At 40.3% G+C, this 23966-nt stretch overlaps 1 protein-coding gene across 2 annotated transcripts in view; it reads right to left on the reverse strand.

Moving 5' to 3' along the window:
* ly75 (lymphocyte antigen 75) overlaps window positions 1-23696 on the reverse strand; it is a 31639-nt gene extending 7943 nt beyond the window's left edge. Inside the window, exons 1-27 of one of the 2 annotated variants that reach the window (XM_058400934.1) lie at window positions 23454-23696; window positions 21509-21880; window positions 18108-18281; window positions 16779-16934; window positions 16425-16538; window positions 15866-15991; window positions 15571-15771; window positions 14898-15052; window positions 12062-12163; window positions 11878-11966; window positions 11613-11782; window positions 10609-10814; window positions 10335-10477; window positions 8678-8759; window positions 8492-8563; window positions 5457-5577; window positions 5276-5311; window positions 3680-3849; window positions 3527-3588; window positions 3376-3452; window positions 3148-3284; window positions 2959-3064; window positions 2629-2771; window positions 2394-2523; window positions 2068-2291; window positions 1812-1971; window positions 1210-1368 (exon numbers count right to left, since the gene is read on the reverse strand). In XM_058400934.1, the coding sequence (XP_058256917.1) occupies window positions 1210-1368; window positions 1812-1971; window positions 2068-2291; window positions 2394-2523; window positions 2629-2771; window positions 2959-3064; window positions 3148-3284; window positions 3376-3452; window positions 3527-3588; window positions 3680-3849; window positions 5276-5311; window positions 5457-5577; window positions 8492-8563; window positions 8678-8759; window positions 10335-10477; window positions 10609-10814; window positions 11613-11782; window positions 11878-11966; window positions 12062-12163; window positions 14898-15052; window positions 15571-15771; window positions 15866-15991; window positions 16425-16538; window positions 16779-16934; window positions 18108-18281; window positions 21509-21880; window positions 23454-23553 (3787 nt within the window). In that variant the 5' untranslated portion in view covers window positions 23554-23696. Of the gene's footprint in view, window positions 1-1209; window positions 1369-1811; window positions 1972-2067; window positions 2292-2393; window positions 2524-2628; window positions 2772-2958; window positions 3065-3147; window positions 3285-3375; window positions 3453-3526; window positions 3589-3679; window positions 3850-5275; window positions 5312-5456; window positions 5578-8491; window positions 8564-8677; window positions 8760-10334; window positions 10478-10608; window positions 10815-11612; window positions 11783-11877; window positions 11967-12061; window positions 12164-14897; window positions 15053-15570; window positions 15772-15865; window positions 15992-16424; window positions 16539-16778; window positions 16935-18107; window positions 18282-21508; window positions 21884-23453 lie in introns of both variants that reach the window. The other variant, XM_058400933.1, reaches the window with a different exon arrangement.
* Between the last annotated feature and the right edge of the window lie 270 nt (window positions 23697-23966).

A 23966-nucleotide genomic window follows, 5' to 3' on the forward strand; every position in this document is an offset into this window, starting at 1 on the left:
CTTTCTGTCTTCTTTCTTTGTTTCTTTCTTTCTTTCCACCTCTTTCTTTCTTTCTTTCTTTCTTTCTTTCTTTCTTTCTTTCTTTCTTTTTCTTTCTTTCCACCTGTCTCTTTCTTTCTTTAGCTGTCTTTCCTTCTTTCTTTCTCTTTCCACCTGTCTTTCTTCCTTTATCTGTCTTTCCTTCTTTCTTTCTTTATCTGTCTTTCTTTTTGTCTTTCCTTCCTTCTTTCTTTCTATCTGTCTTTCCTTCTCTTTCTTTTTTTGTCTTTCATCTCTCTTTCCTTCTTTTTTTCTTTCTTTCTTTCCACCTGTCTTTCTTCCTTTATCTGTCTTTCCTTCTTTATCTGTCTTTCTTTTTGTCTTTCCTTCTTTCTTTTTCTTTCTATCTCTTTCCTTCTTTATCTGTCTTTCCTTCTCTTTCTTTTTTTTGTCTTTCCTTCTTTCTTTCATCTCTCTTTCCTTCTTTTTTTCTATATCTCTTTCCTTCTTTCTCTCTCTTTCCTTCTTTTTTCTTTCTGTCTTCTTTCTTTGTTTCTTTCTTTCTTTCCACCTCTTTCTTTCTTTCTTTCTTTCTTTCTTTCTTTCTCTTTCCACCTGTCTCTTTCTTTCTTTAGCTGTCTTTCCTTCTTTCTTTCTCTTTCCACCTGTCTTTCTTCCTTTATCTGTCTTTCCTTCTTTCTTTCTTTATCTGTCTTTCTTTTTGTCTTTCCTTCCTTCTTTCTTTCTATCTGTCTTTCCTTCTCTTTCTTTTTTGTCTTTCCTTCTTTCTTTCATCTCTCTTTCCTTCTTTTTTTCTTTCTTTCTTTCCACCTGTCTTTTCTTCTTTATTTCTTTCCTTCTTTCCTTCTTTCTTTCTTTCTTTCCTTCTTTCTTTCTTTCTTTCTTTCTATCTGTCTTTCTTTCTTTCTTTCTTTCTATCTGTCTTTCTTTATTTTTTTCTTTCTATCTGTCTTTCCTTCTTTCTTTCTGTTTTTCAATCTGTCTTTCTTTCTTTCTTTCTTTCTTTCTTTCTTTCTGTTTTTCAATCTGTCTTTCTTTCTTTATATGAGAATGTTGTTTTTGCATGTTTATAAAAGTCTTCCACACAGAGCAGGGCTGTGCTGATACGTTATTTTACATCGGTGGTCAGCTGGTCAGTGTAGGTGGTTAGTGAATGTCAACAAAACACTGATTTGGAAACAGAAATATTCATTGAGTATTGGCCCGTACCGAGACGCTGGCACGTCTGCTGCTCGTTGTGGTTGTCATGCTCCTGCCATCTCACCGCCCGGAGCAGAAACGTGTAGCAGTTGTTCCTGAAGGGGATCCAGTTGGGTCCGTTGCTCTCATGTGGACACTTTTTAGTGTCTTCCGAAGGTATGATTTTAACTAGAATATTTAAAAAAAGCAAGATATTAATTAAGATTGAATTAAGAATTCATGTATCTATTTTCTGTGTCATTTATACAGTCTATCCCTGGGGTGTTAACCCATTACAGGACACACACACACATCAGACAATTTACAGATGCCAATCAGCTTATAACGCATTTCTTTGGTCTAGAAGAGGAAACTAGTGTAGCTGGAGGAAAGCCCTAAAGCACAGGGAGAACTGGAGACCTCACACACAAGGCAGAGGTGGGAATCCAACCCCCAAGTACGGAAGCCAAAGTCACTGTGGCCCCTATATAAATTAAGCATTTGATTTCTATAAGGAATCAATCCCTGACTTCAGTATCAAAAGCCAATCATTTAGCCCAATTTAATGACTCCGACTGCTGGGGAAAAAGTGATAAATGTAAGTTTATGAAAAGCATTTGAAATGTTCAGACCTTGTGGCATGCCACAAATAGCCCCGTTTAGCTTCTCCCCACATTCTGTAGCCTTCCAGAAGCCATCAGTGTCCAGATAAACACACCCTCCTACAGTTTCCTCTGGGCCCCAGCGGCTAAACATGGTGTGACTGTGATCTGTCCAGTGGTACAGCTCATCCTGGGAAAATAACATAATAGAACAAGCATGACACATTAAAATCATTTAAAAAAAAAAAAAGTTTGTATGCTTTTGTATACACAAGGAGACTTTTACGTTTTCACTGAACAGTCCGATCCAGAGCGGATGCTGAGCTTTGCTGACGCGTACACTGAGCAAAGCTTGCTGGTATGCATCAGCCACGCTAGCCAGGTCCATTTTATTCTTCTTACATAACTCCTCAGCTTCAAACCAGGTCACATTCTCCTTCAGAACCACCTTAAATGTGTAACTGTTGGCTTGGAACTCACCCTCCTCCACCACAGGGTCCTCCTGCTTATCTGAACCATAAATAAATAAATAAATAAATAAATAAATAAATAAATTCTGTTAACTGAATCGTAGTAAATTAAAGGGTATGGACAGACGAAGAGATGGACTACCTGCATAATGCTGGCAGATAGCAACACTCTGCTCATCTGAGCAGGAAGTGTAGTCCCAAGTGCCAAGCATGTCTGAATGAGGATCATTAAACATGTAGGCACACAGCTCCATGCTTTCCTGCTCCAAGAACTATACAAAAACAAAAAAAAGTTGGGAATACAGTCAAGATATATATTTTTTTAATATAACAGTTAATGGTATTGTATCTAACGTATAGAACAGTGCAACACTTGCATTGGTGTACATAAGACGCAGCTGGCCGTGGATCAGTGGGTTAAAGTTGTGGTACTTCATCGGCGTCTTGTCCACCCACTGATTGGATCTGAAACCAATCCAAACCTTTTTCGGTTTCCCTGGCAGCAGGGTGGTGATGAAGTCTGTAGATAGAATCAAGCATAAACACTCATGTTAGTCTGAACGGGTGAACTCAATGGAAGACTAGTGGTTGCCAGGATTTAACGTAGTGTCTTAAAATTTATGCAGTTTATATAACTACCAAACTTGATCCAGGGTTTTTTTGGGGTTTTTTTTTTGGTTCATGATGAGCTGCTCTTCCGAACTCACCCTGTTCGGCTTGGTCTCTGATGGATGGGAGACTCCCTCTCAGGGTCTGACAGACCTCGTCAGCTGCCTTGAAGCTCATGAACTGAGGCTTGGTCACTGTGTAACACTGTAAAACACAAACACAGAGTATGAAGCGGAGGCAGTGAGTGGTTGAAAGAGTCCATGATGCAGAGCAGATCGTTGGCAAACCTTGTCTCTGAAGGCAAACGTGCCAGTCTCGCACGGTTTGCCAGGAGGGTGAGGCTCTTGCGTTTCAGTCTCTGAGGATGTGACGTTCAATGTCTCACACACAAAATTCAGTTTGGTGTCGCATCTTACCTGGAAATCTGTACATTTAAGGTGTAGAAAGATATTTTAGTTAAAGAGAAAAGTTACACTAAATAAAAGGACTACAAAGTGTCAGATTTACTGCTGGACCTGGAGTGAAGGATCCGGGACTAAGCGACGTGCATCTGCCCAAGAACATAGAGTGATAGACGTGCAGACGAGCAAGCCTGAAAACACAGCGATTAGTTCAATACCGTACATATTTGGCTAAATTGAGCTGCATTTGGATTCAACAACTCACCTTAAGGGAACAAGAGGACCAGGTTCACGAAGGTCCACCCACCAGTTCTCCATTCCAGCATGCTTTGAAACAAGAAACACAACTGATGCTTCAGAAATTTTGCTGTGCGAGTGTGAGTGTGGGGCATGAGGTTCCAGAGGCGTGTAGTCATACCTTATAGAGATGTTCGTGCAGATGTCTGGCCGTGTTGAACGATAGAGGCGTGGCTAGTTTGCTTTTATTGCTGCTGCAGTACATGCTCGCCTCTTCGAAGGACAACTTCGGCTGGGATACAAACCAGAATTCCTGCCCATCCATAAACACTGAGGTGTTGTGGTGTCCATCTGAGGGGCAGAGGAAAGAAAATACATGTTATCTGTGTTTTTCTGGACAGTTTCAAGAGTAATGTGGATTTCTGTTTACAGGAATGAACATCTGTCAAATTTCAAAACAGAAAAGTCTGTTTCAACTGAATTTCCCATGTCCATGATTTATAACCCTGGCATATGGCAATGCGATTCTTTCTTGTTATCTGAATGAAGAATAATCTATATACATATCTCTTTTTCACGTATCAAAAACAAAACTTTATGTACTAGATATTCAACAAAAAAATAAAATGAAATTAATAAAATAATACTCTTTTGTTTAAAGAGACAGAATACAACTTTTACAAGAAAAGTAATAATTATATATTTAATTATATAATTATAAATATAAGTAAATAAACATAATACATATAATAAATATAAATAAAATAATTATCACTAATAAATATTTGTTTGGTGAACTGTACAGTATGGAGTGTAAACAAAATAATTTAAAATTTTCAATTTATTTGTATAACGCTTTTGACAATGGACAGCTTTAGAGAAATATAGAAAACAGAATAAAAATGATAAAGTTTAAAGTTAAGTTACTATTTATCCATCCATCCATTTTCTATACCCGCTTTATTCCTAATTAAGGTCACAGAGATCTGCTGGAGCCTATCCCAGCACACATTGGGTGAAAGGGAGGGGTATACCCTGGACAGGTCGCAAGTCCATCACAGGGCCACATATATAGACAGACAACCACACACACACACACTCACATTCACTACTATGGGCAATTTAGAATTACCAATCAACCTAATGTACATGTTTTTGGACTGTGGGAGGAAACCAGAATACCCGGAGTAAACCCATGCAGGCATGGGGAGAACATTCAAACTCCAAACAGAAAGGCCCCTGCCTGTTCGAACCCGGGATAAGTTACTAGTTAACCCTAACATTTATCCCTAATGAGCAAGCCTGAGGCGACGGTGTTGAGGAAAAAGTCCCTGAGATGATATGAGGAAGAAACCGTAAGAGGAACCAGACTCAGTTGGAAACCTCATCCTCATTTTAAATAAAGAAAGGATCATTTTACCATGAATTGTTCTGGGGGGGTGGGGGGGGGGTATGGTTTGGACAAAGTTCTGTCCATTTGAAGAAACAGAAGATGTTTTCAACACATTTACCATCTTAGTCATCAACTGTGACTGACTTCCAATTCTGTTTAAATGTTTACACAATGCTGAGGAAGTGAAACAGCAAACCTTGCTACTGAGATCTGACTAAGATGTAAATCACAAGACATGAGGCATGCAACTGAAACAGACTTTTCTTTCCCATTGAAACTTTGCCAGATTCCTGTTCTGGTAATACCGCGATTCGACAACTGTCCAGAAAATACTTCCATAAACCATGTAAGATCTATAAAAAGAGAGAAAATGTTATACTTTACCTGGATTATACCATTCAGGAGTCTTTGGGGTTTGCCCTGGAACAAATACAACAAAACATTAATCAAACCTGAAGAAGCTACTAATTTGTTTCTCTCATTATCATAAAGTTTTAAACCAGCTCTGCTAGACAGAGCAGAATTTACATGTGCAAAACGCTCCCGTGTTTGGGGCGTGGCTTACCTCGTGGGATCTGACACACCCACTCCAGCTTGGCATCACAGTGAAATGCTCGGGGGTAAAACTGATTAGGACCTTCGGCCGTCAGGAAAATGAACAGCAGTATGTACCGTTTCCTTAGCGACTGGTTAGAAAAACACAGACACACAGCATGTGTAATAATCAAAGCCCGGGACAGTGAGTGTGCTTTAGTTCTTTAATCTGATTTTCTTTTCTGTAAGTGAAATCACCGGTTCATATTAATGCGCTTAATGTTCTCTAGTAACAAACGTTTGGTCGACAGGCCTCATAAACAACGAGCAAAAATACATTTAGATCTTAAATTAGCAGTTTTAAGTTTTAAGTCTTTAGCAAACTCATCACAGCTGGATTTCCACCTCTGGGCTTACTCTGGGAAGATCTTTCGGTTTCTTTATAACATGACGAGCAAGAGAAAAAAAAAAGAAAAAAAAAAGAGGCTGGCGGTGCTGTTATATAAAATTAAATTAAATTAAATAAGCAAGAAAAGAAAGCTGTGAAAGATAACAATACCTGATTCTTCTTGTATTAAATGCCATCTTGTTGTGTTTTTTTTATCCATTTATACAGTGAGGGGGGAAAAAAGTATTTGATCCCCTGCTGATTTTGTACGCTTGCCCACTGACAAAGAAATGATCAGACTGTAATTTTAATGGTAGGTTTATCTGAACAGTGAGAGGCAGAATGACAACAAAAAAATCCAGAAAAACGCATTTCAAAAAAGTTATACATTGATTTGCATTTTATTGAGTGAAATAAGTATTTGACCCCTGTGCAAAACATGACTTAGTACTTGGTGGCAGACCCTTGTTGGCAATCACAGACGTCAGACATTTCTTGTAGCTGGCCACCAGGTTTGCACACATCTCACATCTGAAGGAATTTGGGCCCACACCTCTTTGCATCCACGACCCATTTTCAATGCCCTGGCTGAGGGAAGGAGGTTCTCACTCAAGATTTGACGGTACATGGCTCCGTCCATCGTCCCTTTGATGCGGTGCGGTTGTCCTGTCCCCTTAGCAGAGAAACACCTCCAAAGCATAATGTTTCCACCTCCATGTTTGACGGTGGGGATGGTCTTCTTGGAATCATTCAGATGTTCACTGGCAAACTTCAGATGAGCCTGTACATGTGCTTTCTTTAGCAGGGGGACCTCGCGGGCGCTACAGGATTTCACAGGGTAGTGTGTTACCAATTGTTTTCTTGGTGACTATGGTCCCAGCTGCCTTGAGATCATTGACAAAATCTTCCAGTGTAATTCTGGGCTGATTCCTCGCTGTTTTCATGATCATTGAAACTCCATGAGGTGAGATCTTGCATGGAGCCCCAGACCGAGGAAGATTGACAGTCTTTTTGTGTTTCTTCCATGTGGGAATAATCACACCAACTGTTGTCACCTTCTCACCAAGCTGCTTGGCGATGGTCTTGTAGCTCATTCCAGCCTTGTGTAGGTCTACAATCTTGTCCCTGACATCCATGGACAGCTCTTTGGTCTTGGCCATGATGGAGAGTTTGGAATCTGATTGATTGCTTCCTTCTGTGGACAGGTGTCTTTCATACAGTTAACCAGCTGAGATTAAGAGCACTCAGCGTGTTACCTGTATAAAAGACACCTGGGAGCCAGAAATCTTTCTGACTGATAGGGGGTGAAATACTTATTTCACTCATTAAAATGCAAATCAATGTAGAACTTCTCTGAAATGCATTTTTCTGGGTTTTTTTGTTGTTATTCTGCCTCTCACTGTTCAAATACACCTAACATTAAAATTACAGACTGATCATTTCATTGTCAGTGGGCAAACGTACAAAATCAGCAGGGGATCAAATACTTTTTTCCCCCCTCACTGTATAAATGGATAAAAAAACACAACAAGATGGCATTTAATACAAGAAGAATCAGGTATTGTTATCTTTCACAGCTTTCTAATATTTTTTTGGCTTGGTCATGTGGTTGATATGTGGTTGTCATGTGGTTCATGTGGTTCATTGATATCCAACTTTCGCAAATTTTTCAGTGTCTGCTTTTTCCCCCTCGCTGGCACTTACTTCTGGAATGTTCAGTGTTTTGCTGCGTGATATGAGGCAGGTGCTGTTAAATTTCTGAGTGATGACACTTATACGACTTACAGCATGATGTGGAGTTAAACCTGCAAAAACATCCTAATGCTAAAATCCTGATACACAGCCAGGTTTCATAACCCCGGGTAAAGAGCAATGCCATTCCCGCATCTAACCTCTATAAGTGTGAAATAGGGCTGTCACTTTTTTCCCCTTCAAACATTTTTGAACATGCCATGAATAATTAATATTCGTACTGTAATTTGTCCGTATGAATATTAATGTGCAGCCTAGGCTCATTAGACATTAGCTTTTAATTGTGTTGTTTAGCATCTAATCCAGCAGCTATTGAGAGGAATATTCAGCCTCGTATAAATGTGTATCATTCGGTAACATTGTACCGTTAATAAAACACCGAAAATAACGCCTGTTTGTTTTTGTTTGTTTTTGGGGGGATTCGAATATAGGGCAGCACAGTGGTTAACACTGTTGCCTCACAACAAGAAGGTCCTGGGTTCGAATGCCGGGTTCAAACAGGCAGGGGCCTTTCTGTGTGGAGTTTGCATGTTCTCCCCGTGCCTGTGCGGGTTTACTCTGGGTACTCCGGTTTCCTTCCTCAGTCCAAAAACATGTACATTAGGTTCATTGGTAATTCTAAATTGCCCATAGGAGTGAGTGTGGTTGTCTGTCTATATATGGCCCCTGCCTTTCGCCCTAATGTGTGCTGGGATAAGCTCCAGCAGATCCCCGTGACCGTAATTAGGAATAAAGCGGGTATAGAAAATGGATGGATTCTAATATATTCGAACCAATTGCATGACATTTAAAATTTGTTCTAACTTGATTTTTCACATCCCTTGTTCCTCTAGCCGGGGTTAAAAGTAGTCATCACTCATGCCTCTTCTCAGTGTTACTGATGTTCTGGTGTACTGTACTTCTTTATGTGATTTATGTGAATTCACCTTGAACGCAGTGCAGTCTCGGTTATACTCATCATCTTCATGGAACTCTTCTGGAAAGATCTTCATGGACACCTAAAAACACAGTTTTTCTCTCAGTATAAAAAGCACAACTGACTACTGGTTCTTGCAAATTGCATATTTACTGTTCAGTAAGCAGTTATAAGTGTTATTAGCGTCGTAACTCACAGGCTGCCCATCACTCCACTCCCATCGGTTATCGCTGTTTGGATTTCGCCGGTTTAAGCCAACCCAGAAGTAGCGATCGTCACTGCACAACATAAAACATCAACATGTTCAGGGCAGTTCCTTCCAGAAAGCAAGCCAGTTAGTCAGTGTGAAATTGGATTCATAAAATTTGTGCTTATACACCCACATACAGCTTGCTCACATTTTGTGGTTTTCCCCTTAAGCATCTACAGGAATGCTACTCAGTTCTAAAATAGTTGCATCTTAACCCCTTTTTTATGGGATTTATGGGACTTATGGGATTCTTTTTCAGTCAGTGTAAATTAATGAGTCATGTCCTGGCTGTGAGTCTGATATAAAATGAGTCAGCACTCTGTTGGCTTTTAACGTGTTTGAGACACGTGTTTTTCCCTCTGTTGGATAACCTTACACAGAATTTTACTGGTTGAAGATCAAATTTAAGCTGCTTTGTAGAAGAACAAGCACTTGGGGCATCTCAGAGAGCAGAAATGGGTTTGATATCAACATACATTTCAGTGAAAAAAAATACCAAAAAAAAAGTAATAAAATTAAAATAAAATTAATTTTTTTTGAAAGCTTTCTATTAATACATCACCCCAAGTAGGCTGTAAAAACAGAAATACTTATGAAAAAATTATAAATTCTTAAAGCCCTGAGTTTCTACTTTTAAATGAGCTTCATATTAACCTCCACTGTAGAGTGAGACGTGACAAAGATGCTCAATGATGAATATGGGGAACAACAAAAAAGGTGCAATAATTCTTTTTTGGCCTCTGGGAAAATTCAAATTAAAAGACAAGAAAATCTGAAATGATTTTATACTTTTTTTAATACTATAAATTTAAATGATAAGGTTAATGAACCTTCAATTACTAAATAAACATGTGTAATTTTTGCAACTTTGCTGCCAGACATTTAAAGGATCTTCCTTTAAAAAAATAAAAATAAAAAAATAAAAAAATAAATAAAAAATATATATATATATTTAATTAATTTATTTTTTATATATATAATTTTAATTAATTAATTAAATTTCAATTAATAATTGAAAAAGTGAATAGTTTCTAAACATTTCCTTGATGTTTTCCAGGTTCTAAATAATAATAATAATATATCTATTATTCAGTTTTCATCAACCGTGACTTGAAGTATGAATATTACCCTGTCATTCAGATACACACTTTTGCCCTGAGCATAGATGGTTACGATTTCCAGACTAAAATGCCTTCTAGAAACATCTTTGCTCAGATCTGTGTCTTGATGGAGTTTCTTGGACTTCATGGCTTGGTTATTGGTCTGATTTTCACTGTGAATTGTGAATTAATTGATTGTCCGATCAACTAAATTTGCCAAAGTTCTAGAGACACTTCAAGATAATTAAAACAAAGCCTGTCCACCTGTGCTGAGACTGGAAGCCAAAAGCTAAAAGTCTGAATACTTTAATGAGATATTTCATGTATTTTTGACATTATGGATTCTTTTGTGCAGAACAATGCCCAAAGAAGTAAATCTATTCCGTTTTAAACAGAATCTCTAACACAATAAAAAAAAACCAAATGTACATGAAAGCAGTTCTGTCTGTTCAGAGAAACTTCTTGAACACAATCCCAGGTGTTTGTGTGTTTGTATGTGGTACCTAACAGAGTCTCTCATGATCTCATGAAGAAAAGTCATCTCCTCGTGCTCAGTGAAACTGGGAAGATGAGCTCCAAGCGCTTCGCAAAACTGCTCAGCTTCCTCCCACGAGCGCTTGCGGCTCACTCGCTCCTCGTTGAACACCTACATGTGTGCAAAGAGCATGATGTGCCATTCTCACAAGGGTGTATATATACACACACACACACACACACACACACACACATATATATATATATATATATATATATATATATATACACATATACACCAACCTTGTAACAATACTTCAGTCCAGTTCGGGAAACCCATCCTGAAGGGCAGGTAGCGTTGGAGTTAGGGTCCGCTGGTGACGTCGGGGTGGGAGGTTCAGAAGCAATGGGATTCTTACAGATACTACCAGCTTTAAACTCAGTGCAGTTCTCCACAGACCACTGACCCATTGGGCTCGTTGACATCACCGCACACCCTCCTACTTTGACTACACACACACACACACACACACACATCACAATCTCTATAGATCATGTTCTGAAGTACACAAATTAGCCATAATCAGTGTTTAGTATGCAGTTTAACTGGTATTCTGCTCCAGTGGTGGAATAAAAACTTTCTGGACCTGTTATCTTGTCCGTATAAACAACTTAATTTTTTTATCGCCTGCTATAAAATGAGTTGGCTTTCAGTTCGAGATGCTTGGCCAACCTTACACAGAATTTTTGTAGCTGAAGATAAATTTTAGCTGGCTTACAACAAGCACTTGGAGCACCTCAGAGAGCACATCAGCATTTACTTTGAAGAAAAAAAAAAGATAAATGAATATTTTGCCTCAAAAACAGAAATAGTTATCAAAAAATCTTTGAGTATCTACTTTCATATGAGCTTCATATCAACAACCACTGTGGAGTGGAACATGGAAACGGAAACAACAGGCTTCTGGGGAAAAAAGAGTTAAAAAAAGTACATGCAAAAAAAAAAAAAGCCTAAAAGTGTGTGTGAGAGTGTGTGTTTGTTTTTTATGTGTGTGTGTGCATCTGTTGAGCAAAGCAGAAATCAATGGGCTTGCAAACTTCACTATGAAAAGTTGCAGAGAGCTGAACCACAATAAAAAGCTTGCATGCTCTCTTACCCCGGGGTTGTGAGCACTAAGGTTATTTCAGATGCATGAGGCACGTGTAGTTTTAGGGGTGGGTGGGGTCAGTTTGAGGGCAGGGCTTTATTGATACTTTGCATCGAACGCTTTACGAAACACAAAAAGCTCTGTTAACTTGTACTCAACCTGGTTCTCCCCATTTCCAATTGGTGTATGTGACTTGGCTTGCTTTTCCGTCCTGACTGAACCACTGATACTCTCCTGTGCCTTTAGTGTCCTGAAGTCCAGTCCAGAAATGCTGATGCTCGCTGCTTACATGCTCCTTCAGCAGACTGTTAATGAAAGCCTGCTCAAATCTAAACAAGGAAGAAAATGTGTGTGTGTGAAGGAGAGAGAGACATTTATTTCAACTGTTTAATAGAAATGATTTCCCTTCTAGCTGCACACTCACTTGTCATTAACGATGATTTTACAGCTGTTCTTATAAGAGACTTTCCGTGTGTCCAGTTTATAACATGAATTTTTATACCTTCTCCAGTCCTGTGGAAGACGACAGAGAAAGCAGTCCTTATGTTATCTTTTATCACACTTCCTCAAAACGCTGCTTATGAGCAAAGAACATCATAAGTTCTTACCCCTTCATGTGGGCAGCTGTTTTCTGTCTCATTTACCTTGCCGGTTTTCTTACACAGGAAGGACTTCAGTGCAGTGCAAGAATCTACAGACCAAGTATTTATCTGAGCGGGTGGAAGAGGAAAAGAATGGTAGTTAGAGCCGTACGTTTTCTTTTGAATCAGCTATAAAGTGAGATGTTAGGAACACAGACTGACGCAAATCCTGTACTAAAATTAGGACCTTTTATCTGAGCTGAATAACAGCAAACCAGCAAAGCAGAAGTAATTGTAGAAATCTTTGAATCAGCAGAATTTTTTATACACAAAAGATTTATTTCTTTGCAAGTAAAAGCGCCACGAATATGATGCAAATTGATCTAGTAGTAGATTAACATAAATCAGATAGATGATTCAGTCTGCTTTTAAATGCATTTACACATTACACTTTGTATATTTCTAAACATAAATACTTAAAATGTGAAAAATATTAATCTATCTGCCAATAGAGGACAAATAATTAGGACAAAAAGTTTCAAAATCACATATCTGGCACATTATAAGATTATAACAGGAAATACAAAAACATTTCAAGACATGTTGACTTGCAAATTTTTGTAGTGTATAAATAAATATTAAATTAAACTTTGATTAAAAGCCTTGATGCCTCAGTGCTTGATACTTTCAGGAGCTTTACTAATTAATATTAATAGCCAGATTTAATTGCCCTCGACTTTACACGCCTTCGGTTTTCAGATGGAAGAGAAGCATGTTAACGTCTCCAGGTTAACCACAATGCATAACGATATAATAGCGTTGATAGCTGTGGTAAAAAAAAATTGTGGCTTGTATCTGGCACACTCACTCTCGCGCACTCAAATACACACACTTGGACACACTGGCACATAGACTCACTCACACACTCACTCAAACACACACTTAACCGCACAATCACACACACTCATCACTCACTCGCGCACACTCACCTGCGCACACTCACTCGCGCACACTCACTCGCGCACACTCACTCGCGCACACTCACTCGCGCACACTCACTCGCGCACACTCACTCGCGCACACTCACTCGCGCACACTCACTCGCGCACACACTTGCTCTCCCTCGCACAGACCCACTCGCACTCAAAATATTTAAGACCAAGCATGCGCCACTTTACACCACCACCTTACTAATTCCTCTCAATCAACATCTGGCTCCTGTTCATACACATTTATCTCAGCTGCTCTTTGGTAGAGATCTTTCTCCTGCTCAATGATTTCCCTTCGATTGGCTCTCGGCTTCCGTTTCATTTCCATACACACTCATTGTCCACTTAATCAGGAAAATCATGCAGACGCAGGTCAGAAGAGTCAGTCAATGTTCACAGCAGAATTAAGAAAAAGTGACTGTGCCATGGTTGTACCAGATGGGCAGGTTTGAATATTTCAGACACACACAACAGTGTATGATTTAAAGTGATCTGTGGAAGATGACGAGATCAGTTCAAGCTGCCAGAAAGGATAGAGTAACTAATAACTCATAATACAATCACTCTGTGGTGAGCAGAAAAGCATCTCGAACATCGAACATTGTGAGCATGCAGAGCCTCAGGATGTTTGTCCTTTCTTCCGCTCCATTTTGTGTAAACTCTAGACACTGCTGTGTGTGAAAATCCCATGTCTCACTACTGACGTACTGATATGCAGCGTTCTTAAACTAGTTTCATAGTAAAAGATGACATTTTACCATCTTGCCTTTTATATCGGTGGCTGAGTAAGAGAGAAAATGGGTCAAATTTCAGTTCTGATCTTCAATTACCGCAAGGTATAAAATCCAAAGCGGGAAACAGAAAATGGTGGTTTAGTGGAGGAACAAAGTGTTCTTATTGCAGTCTATGAACTGTGTAGTGGTACAGCAAGGCATGTTGTATAAGTATGTATGTACACTATATTGCCAGAAGTTTTGGGACACCCCTCTGAATCTTTGAACTCAGGTGTTGTTTTTCAGGGGTTGGGCTCGGCCTCTTAGTTTCAGTGAAAGGAATTCTTAATGCTTCAGCATACCAAGACATTTTGGACAATTTCATGCTCCCAACTTTGTGGGAACAGTTTGGGGATGACCCCTTCCTGTTCCAACATGACTACACACCAGTGCACAAAGCAAGGTCCATAAAGACATGGATGAGCGAGATTGGTGTGGAGGAACTTGACTGGCCTGAGTTCTGACCTCAACCTGATAGAACACCTTTGGGATGAATTAGAGCGGAGACTGCGAGCCAGGCCAAAACTGGGACGTCTGCCTTTACATTCACATGAATGTAATATGGAGTTGTCCCGCCCTTTGCAGCTGTAACAGCTTCAAATCTTCTGGGAAGGCTTTCCACAAGGTTTAGGTGTGTGTTTATGGAAATTTTTGACCATTCCACTAGAAGTGCATTTGTGAGGTCAGGCACTGATGTTGGATGAGAAGGCCTGGCTCACAATCTCTGTTTTAATTCATCCCAAAGGGTTAAGGTCAGGACCAGTCAAGTTTCTCCACACCAAACTGACTTTACGGACCTTGCTTTGTGCACTGTTGTGTAGTCATGTTGGAACAGGAAGGGGTCATCCCTAAACTGTTCCCTCAAGGTTGGGAGCATGAAATTGTCCAAAATGTCTTGGTATGCTGAAGCATTAAGAGTTCCTTTCACCGGAAATAAGGGGCCGAGCCCAACCCCTGAAAAAACAACACCTGAATTCAATGATTTGGAGGGGTGTCCCAAAACTTTTGTCAATATAGTGTATGAATTGTATATATAACTACAGAAATCCAAATGATAAAAGTCAATGAATGCAATATATCATTAATATTAGAACCACATACCAAATCAGAGAGGACCACACAGTTTGTGGTGTTGGGTTTCAGCACTGCTGGTTGATTACGTGCCCAGTACGTGAACGACGGATTCGTTCCATCTTCCCACTTAAAGAACTCTGTGTTACTCTCTGCTTTTAGACCAATCCATGGGTTCAGAGTCTCTGAAAAAAAAACCCACAAACACATAAATCAGGCTCCTTCTCTTGCATTGGTTTGTTGATATTTGCAATATATTATGAGTTGGTGTCTTCTGTATTTGTTGCACAGGTTTCAAGTGTACTTTATAGTCTTCAACCTGCTGTCTGTCATCTGCTGTGTGTCTGCTTCTGTTATCATTCACGAACAGATGAACAAGGCATTGTTGACTGTAAATAACTAAACTCATGGTCTAGTTTTGGCTAAGCTGCGCTACACACCGCTATGCTAAGGAGAATTTTTTTTTTTTTTTTTAGTTCAGCAACCACAACTAGCTTATAAGGGACATGTGATAAAAAATGAAAATGACACAGTTGGGGGATTTTTTGGTGCTGACTTCAGCTGTGGTTAAATAAGTGCCACAGGAAGCAAGTTTCCAAACTTATTGTTCCTATTTATTGTCATATTATTATTCCTCTTCTAAACTATAAAAGCTGTATTTTGTTGCTATAGGATGAAAGAAATGATCTTAGCTTATGCCTACTTCCTGCAAAATGCATGGTGAGCATATGCATTTCCTCCAGACTGTGAATGCTGGCTAGATGAGCTTTGTTCTCCACACACACTTGCTGCGCCTCTGCGTAGCTCTTCCTTTCTCCCATCTGGCTTCCATAAAAATTATAGCAATAACCCTGCCACGGGAACCATCCGCTCTCACACTCTGTGGCCTTGTACACCTGTTTATCTACAGACACGATAGAGACACAAACACAAATATCGCAGATAAATATCGAATCACTTGACATGCGACACTGCGGATGAATCGTTTCATGCCCCACCTGTAGTCTCTGTCTGGTTGTCTTTCTTCTCACAGATATATGGCAGCTTCTTCTCACATGACTCACCACCAAAGCGCAGATTAGGGCGCATCACCCCACACTCTGGTGACATCCAAGTCTGCTGGACTGTAAACATGACAGTTTATTCTTAACAACACGGCTTTGATGGGCTTTCTTTTTTTTTAAAGATCATGGCTAACGAGAGGACGAGACATATGCAGTCTTTATTAACCACGGCACAATGAGACAGATGTTCCTCCCACCACATCTTGAAAATACATGGGCATAAATGGATAAATGTCCTATTCAAGCTGCAGATTTGTTCCAACTGATGCACACGCACACACAAGCGTCCACATCGACTCTGACCCTGTCGACAACAGAAGTCTATTGTCTATAGGCCAGAGAATAACACTTGCGCTACACAAAGGTGGTAGGACTGACCCATCTCTAGCCAGAACAATGGCAGATACTGTACAATATCTTCAAACATAATCTGAATGCTGGGATACAAAAAACACTGCGTGTTAAAGCAGATAACCGGTTCAGTTCTCGTTACCTTCTTCCCATGGGAAATAAACTAAAGGTGAGGCATCCGACCACTGCCACCCCTGCGCCCAGTCCAGTTGGTTCAGTCCGATCCACAGCTGCTCTGGTAAATCTTTTGTTTGTACTGCAGAAACACATACACGGTATTTCAGACAATCAGAAAGACATGAACATAAAGAAGATAAGCATTTTATTACTTTATACTATCGACCTGAATGTTTCAGGGTTACACAATCGAAAAAAGATAAGGTTTAGGGGGTGGGGTGGGGTTGACATTCACAAATGAGATCATAAGAGAAATTTCCATATTACAAATATATCAGAATATCTTAAAAACTATTTATTTGTGTAAATTCATATTTACGCTTCTGCAGATCCCGGGGACTGGATACGCTGAGCAGATCCCCGCCCTGACTACGGCAGGAATCCCGCGCCTCGTGCCAAGTAACCATCGCCGTAGAAACAATCTGGTAACATCGACCATCGTAGGGGCCATCCCATAATGCACCACAGCCCTCCTCTGAGAGAAAGAGAGTGTTAAAGCTTGTATTTTCTTTCACACAACAATTAAGTAATTATTTTCTCGTTCCTGTGTGTGTTATACTACACGGTACAGAGCTTCCCTGTTTGATTTAATGCTGATTTGTATTGTTGCTGTTATCTCATCAAACGTCTTGCACAGGTTTCTACTAATAGATGTGGGGTGTATATATATATATATATATAAAAAATTCAGTAGTGTACACCAATCAGGCATAACATTATGACCGCCTGCCTAATATTTTGTTGGTCCCCCTTGTGCTGCCAAAACAGCCCTGACCCATCATGCACTGTGTATTCTGACACCTTTCTATCAGAACCAGCATTCACTTCTCAACAATTTGAGCAACAGTAGCTCGTCTGTTGAATCAGATCACACGGGCCAGCCTTCGTTCCCCATGTGCATCAGTGGGCCTTGGCCATCCAATGGGCCTTGGCCATCCATCTTGACCCTGTCGCCAGTTCACCACTGTTCCCTCCTTGGACCATTTTTGATAGATACTGACCACTGCAGACCGGGAACACCCCACAAGAGCTGCAGTTTTGGAGATGTTCTGATCCAGTCGTCTAGCCATCACAATTTGGCCCTTCATCAAACTCGCTCAAATCCTTACGCTTGCCCATTTTTCCTGCTTCTAACACGTCAACTTTGAGGACAAAATGTTCACTTGCTGCCTAATATATCCCACCCACTAACAGGTGCCATGATGAGGAGATCATCAGTGTTATTCACTTCACCTCTCAGTGCTCATAATGTTATGCCTGATCGGTGTGTATCTTCAGATGAAGGAGAAACAGTGTGTGCTATTTGCCATGGATCTCATGAGCTCTACTGTCTTCACTTCCATTGCTGAAGCACAGAGTCGCTCCACATTTGCATAAAATTCAACTTCCCTGGACACGCCCAAGTCTCCGGAAACTCTCGTTGAATATTCTCTGGTCGTGTGAACGTAGCATGTTGCTATGCTTAATATAATGGGCACTGATTTAAAGGTTTTATAGCACGAGCTTCTTTAGAGGTCTCCTGATAAAAGGAATTAACGCATCCTCACCTTGTGAGCATCGTAGGCTTAATAATATTCCTGTTTAAAAAGAACGAAATCAACTATTCAGACTCAAAACAGTGGATGAAGAAAGAAAGATGTAAGCTCACCATATTGGAGACAGTTTCCCCACTTAGGATCCTCATCATAGTTCTCGGTTGTGGAACACCAGGCTTGAGAGTGAGAGGCATCGGGAGGAAGGCAGCTGTGGTGCCAGGTGTTATTGTATAAGAAGGGGAAGGTGCAGGGGGCACCGTTGGAGTTACCACCGCTAGTATGAACGGCTAGGAACACAGGCACAAGGGTTTATTACACAAAGAGAGAGTGTACTGCATGTGTAGGTGTTATGTTTATTCAAACCGGTTCATTTCAGTATTTAATTTACCATCAGGGCAAACATTCCCAGAACTGAACAAACCAGTAATAACGATCATTCTAGCTTTATCATTTTAATCTGATTTGTTTTGGAGGGGTAAAGCTGAAGGCGTGGTCGTTTATCTTCAGTTAACTTCGAAAGAAACGAAAGTGAAAGTGCCTAGGGGAAAATCTCATGGCTTTTGATCTATTTATGATAAAGATTATATGAAATAAAATTCCCCAAAAAGTCCACAGTACACCTTTACTTGACTTACGCCATAACTGGTACTAGTTATTAGATTAAACACCTAGTTTACATGATCGAAAGCAGATCTAAAACAAACCTGGACTTAAACAGAGTTGTTATCAAAACAGCAATAAAACTGGAAGAAGCATCAAATAAACATCACCTAGGGAGAACGGCTTCTATAAAGAAAGTGAAGTTTAGTGTAAGTTTATATGTAGTTGTATGCACACTGGCTTCCAGAATTATTGGCACTCTTTAGAAATAAAAAACATTTCAATCATTTGGATTTTCTATTCAAACAAATGGATTTTTTAATCTCGAACAAAATTCACCTGCACTAAGCAGCTTGTAAAGTAATGGATCTGAAAAATGCATAAAATAAAATTATGCAAACATTTTTTTTTTTGTCTCAAACAAGTGGACTCCCTTCAGGATTTTGTGATTTTCTTTTTGCGTTCCCTGAAACGAAAGCAAATTAAAGTCAAGCAAACTCAAGTCATTTTTCCAAATTTGTTGTGGGATCGCAGCATGCATTTCAGTCAAAGACCCTCTTTGATTCTTGTGTACTGAACATGAGTGCAGTGTTTTCCATGGTAGGAGTTTAACAGAAGAGTCCTGTGATTGTAATTTTGTTCATTTCTGTAGTTTTCCACAAAATAGAAAAGATGCATCGCAAAGTTTGAAAAAGACGGCAGCAAAATCAAGCATTTGGGGGTCATAGCAATCACTGACCCCAAAAAAAAAGCACACTGACCCCCAAACACAGAGTGGAAGATAGTGAAGAAGGGAAAAGAGCCCAAAGATTAATCTCTCTCTCTCTCTCTCTCTCTCTCTCTCTCACCCTCTCCCCCTTTCTCCCTCCCTCTCTCTTTCTCACTCTCACACCGTCTCTCTTTTTCTTGCTCCCTCACTCCCGCCCTCTCTCACCCTCTTTCTCACCTGCTCACCCTTCCTCCTGTCCTTTTTTGTTCACAGACTGTGAACTGTTTTCCATGCTTTTATTCACTGCTCCAGGTTGCAGTCTAAGGTCTTGCAATCTAAGGAGCATTTTAAGGTCTTTTTACGTTGATTTTACTGTTCAGTGTTTTATTCTTGGTTTTAAGTATGTCAGGAGACACAGGTTCAAATGTTAATTGATTAATTTTTTCTTTGGTCAAGCTAAAATGACAATATACCTGAGCAGAAAAAACAAGATGGCACAAAACACAGACTGTGATGCTAAAAGAATTTTCTCCAGACTGGTTAAATCAAGAATTTTAATTGATTTTAATTTTTATAAGAGTATGAATGATTTGCTGATGTTTGAGGCAGTGTGGTGTTGTGAGAAAGCTCTGTGCGCTTTTGACGGAGGAGAGATCTGCTTTGCACCAGAGCTAAACTAATCCTCACTATTTTTAACTATACACTACTATACTGAACATAATTTATTGAAATGGTTTTAATATTTATTTATCTATTCGTTTATTTACTGAGTCACCATGATCTATATATAATGTGACTTGTGTAAATAAAGGACTGTAAAAAGTAAAAAAAAAAAGGCTCACCCTTCCTTCCTTCCTCCCTCCCTCTTTCTCTCTCTCTCTCACCCCCTTCTCTCTCTCTCACTCTCTCCCTCCCTGTATTTATCTCACAATCTCCCTCTCCCTCACCCTCTTTCTCACCCTCTCTCTCTCTCACCCTCCTACCCTTCCTCCTGCTCTCTCTTACCCTCTCTCTCTCACCCCCTCTCTATCTCTCACTCTCTCAGCCTCTCCCTCCCTGTATTTCTCTCACAATCTCCCTCTCTCTCACCATCTCCCACTCTCTCTCTTTCCCTCTCACCCTCTTCCTCCCTCTCTTTCTCACTCTCACCCTCTCTCACCCTCACCCTCTTTATCCTTCTCTCTTTCTCACTCTCACACACGCTCCCTCCCTCTTCTTCTCTCTCCCCATCCCCCTCCCTCACCCTCTTCCTCTCTCTCTCTCTCTCTCTCTTTCTTTCTTTCTTTCACTCTCTCTCACCGTGTATGGTACCACATAGAAACCATGAAGATGGCTGTGACTGCAAATGATCTGTTTTTCGCTCAAGTCTCCATCAGTAAACAGTTAAATACCTTGGACTTCCTGGTTCCATAATTGCACTTTTTCACCATTCAGTGCTGTTATAGAAAGTGTTTTTGCCCCACACATGAAGATAGGTTCCTTTAAATTTAAACCGTATATATTTATGTAAAGCCGCTCCGTGACACTGTCCATCGTTAGACGTGATATAGAAAGGAAAGTGAACTGAAGGGAAAGATCACTGGTTCAGAACTGATGGTTGATTTGAAAACAAACAATCTGCTGTTGATAGTTTTAGGAGTGAGACGCCCTTCCTGATGACACCTTTCACAACACAGCTACAAAACGTCATTACTTCACAACCTGTTGTGGTTAAAGGAGAGCAAAATCAAGCATTATGAGCATACACACTATCTGTTTGTTGGGTGAGAAAAAGGGTTCTGAAGACAGTGGTTTTGTGGCTGGTGAAGATTTATGCTAAGCACCAAAAGCTGTTTCAGACCAAAACCTAGTTCCTTTCTGGCAGGAAGTTTAGGCAATGTCTACAGATAGCCATTTGGGCTTTGTCCTTGCCGAAAATATTGCCAAATCAACACAGGAAGTGACACCAGCGATTAAAATGTTGAAGGTTCCTCTGTCAATTTCTCCACCCTCATTACATATTACAGAAAAACAATCCATGCTGTTTTCCCCAAAAACTGTTTGGATGCCAATATTTTTTTAAACCAGCCTTTTGTAGGGAAAACAAAATCTAATCAGGGTCCCTGTATAACTGCACACAAAACTGTGTGTTTCTTTGCACTCATTTTCATGAAGGGTGCCAATAATTTTGGACAGCATGAACATGTACACATCGGCATCTCTTACTTCGGTACGGTTGTTCACAGATACTCTCTGAGGTTCCTCCTCTTCTCCAGAAATCGTACGTGTCCCGTTTGGCCGTCACATCGATCCCGTTGGCTGTGACACTCAGCTTCATCTGAAAGGTGGTGACAATATATCCCTCGTAGCAGCGCCATCTCAAAATGGTGTCATTGTAACAGCTGGTGAGAGACAGCGTTTTGGAGAGAATGTCCAGTCCCAGGCACTTGGATAAACCCGTGTGGAAGAGCCGATGTCCCGAACCCCATTTCCACTGCTGGGCTGTCGCTGATGAACAGTTTCCCAGTATCAGAGAGTCTTCCTGAACTAGGAAGCATTTGCCTGTGCCTTCATGCTGGATACTGAAGGTGCCATCATCTACTGAACCACAAAGAGACAGAGAGAATAATCAAACCATATTGTTATGATTCTAGAGAGCTGATTCAAATCCATACATTCACCTTAATTTACACTGGATCTCAGGAACGCGAGATGAGAATACACCCTGGACCGGATGTCCATCTCACACACACACACACACACACACACTCCCATGCTCATTCACACTGTCACTTAGAGTCATTACCTACTGGAATATTTTGGGAAAAACTACAAAAGGCAGAGGAAACCCATAGGGACACCATGGGGATGCAGTGAGTGAACACAGTCAGTACACTGAGCTGGGTAATAAAAACCCAGAGGACCCCGGCGCTTCGAGGTGGCACGTTACCCTCTAGGGCAATGGTGGCTCAACGCTTAAGTCTCTAGGTCACTACTCAGAAGGTCGAGGGTTCAAGCCCTTAGCACTACCCTTAAGCAACACCCTTAACCCTCTCTCTCCTTCAGGGGCTCAGTCACGTGACTGACCCTGCACCCTGACCTGCAAAACAATTCACGAATAAAGTCTCCATCACCCGTGCACGGTTTTCTTTAGACCATATCAAAAAGCGAGAAGGATGCGGCCCTTCTGAAAAGCTGTGACCTCAGAGACTGAAACTTTCACATATATGTAACCAGATCTCCTGCGTCTCTAAGAGCCCAGTTTAGCTATCACAGCTTAAGATCTTCAAATTAACCCTGTAATTTGGATTTAATCAGGGAAAATCTAATTCTCCAGCCTTGATAGGGTCGACTACCTCTGACTGAAGTGTTTCTCAGTCAACACACACAAGTATAAGATTGCGTCCTCTTGGCAATAAGCTTCTGGTAAACACTTTCGTTTTGAGAGTAAATTTTGCCTTGTAGAAGAACAGGAGTGAGAATTACAGGCCTTTTGGGTGGAGACCAAGCACCATTATGAAAACAGTTCCAGGACAAGGAGGCAGGTTTACTACGGATTACATTTCCCTTTCTCCTAAGGATTCTAGATATTGAAATATACTTCCACATAAAATAGAGGACAGTCAGTTCCTTGAATTGAATTTTCTATGTAATTTTACATCCGAGGCATGCTGGAGAGCTGATAAATACGGGACTACGTAGGGTTTTTTTTTTTTTTTTTTTTTTAAAGAGCCTGAATACTACACCTACTAAACAGTGCGTGTACACTGTTGTGGTCAGTCTGGCTGATGTGTTTCTCTGGACATACAAACAACTGAAAGTGCTGACCACATCTGGATTTAAAAAAAAAAAAAAAAAAGGTCAATAGCCTTAGAAGGAGTTCAGTATTATTACAGGGTACTACAGGAAGCTATTAGCATACATGTTAATGTTAAAAAGATAATGTAATAGAATTGAACAGGCAAACACTTCCTAGTTAAGCAACCAGGCTGACAAATGATACCAAAAACAGTGTCGCAATTGAGAGTGGCACAAATCAGTGGCAGCTTTCAGGCAAATATACACCCAGAGACTTGTTACATAATAAGACAGGCATTAAGGAAAGGGAATATGGGATGATATTCTGCTTGGTCGAAGGTCTGACCAGCCTCGAGCAGGAATGCAGCCTTACCAGTGCTCACAGCCGGGGCGCAACTTCCAAAGTGAACCGCGCTTTCTCCAAAAAGTAGGCACAAGATCGCACAAAGGACTCCGTGCCCCAGCCAGTCCATGGTTACAAAGGAGAACTCCGCTGCCTTTAAGTCATTCGTTCCTTTTCCACCACTGACACTTTCACTCTTGCTACTCTGTCGCAAGAAACATAGCTAAACTTCCCCTCCCAATGACTTGCAGCTATAAACCATTCTCTGTTTAGGGTTATAAGCCTCTGGAATGCCCCGTCGCGATTGGCTAACTGTCAAATACGTCACAGCAAGAAGAAGCCCCGCCCAAGCATAAACAGCCTTATAAACATATATTATTACATTTTTTTTATATTTAAATGAATGCCTCATTCAAACATGCATTTATAATAATATTAATAATATATTTAGCAACTGAAATGATCCAGATAGCTAGATATAACAATTTATGCTGAAAATGAGAAGTTTTATTCTGCACTGTGGTTTGGCTGTGATCTTCACAA

The sequence above is a fragment of the Hemibagrus wyckioides genome, linkage group LG10, assembly GCF_019097595.1.
Source record: "Hemibagrus wyckioides isolate EC202008001 linkage group LG10, SWU_Hwy_1.0, whole genome shotgun sequence".
Lineage (NCBI taxonomy): Eukaryota > Metazoa > Chordata > Actinopteri > Siluriformes > Bagridae > Hemibagrus > Hemibagrus wyckioides.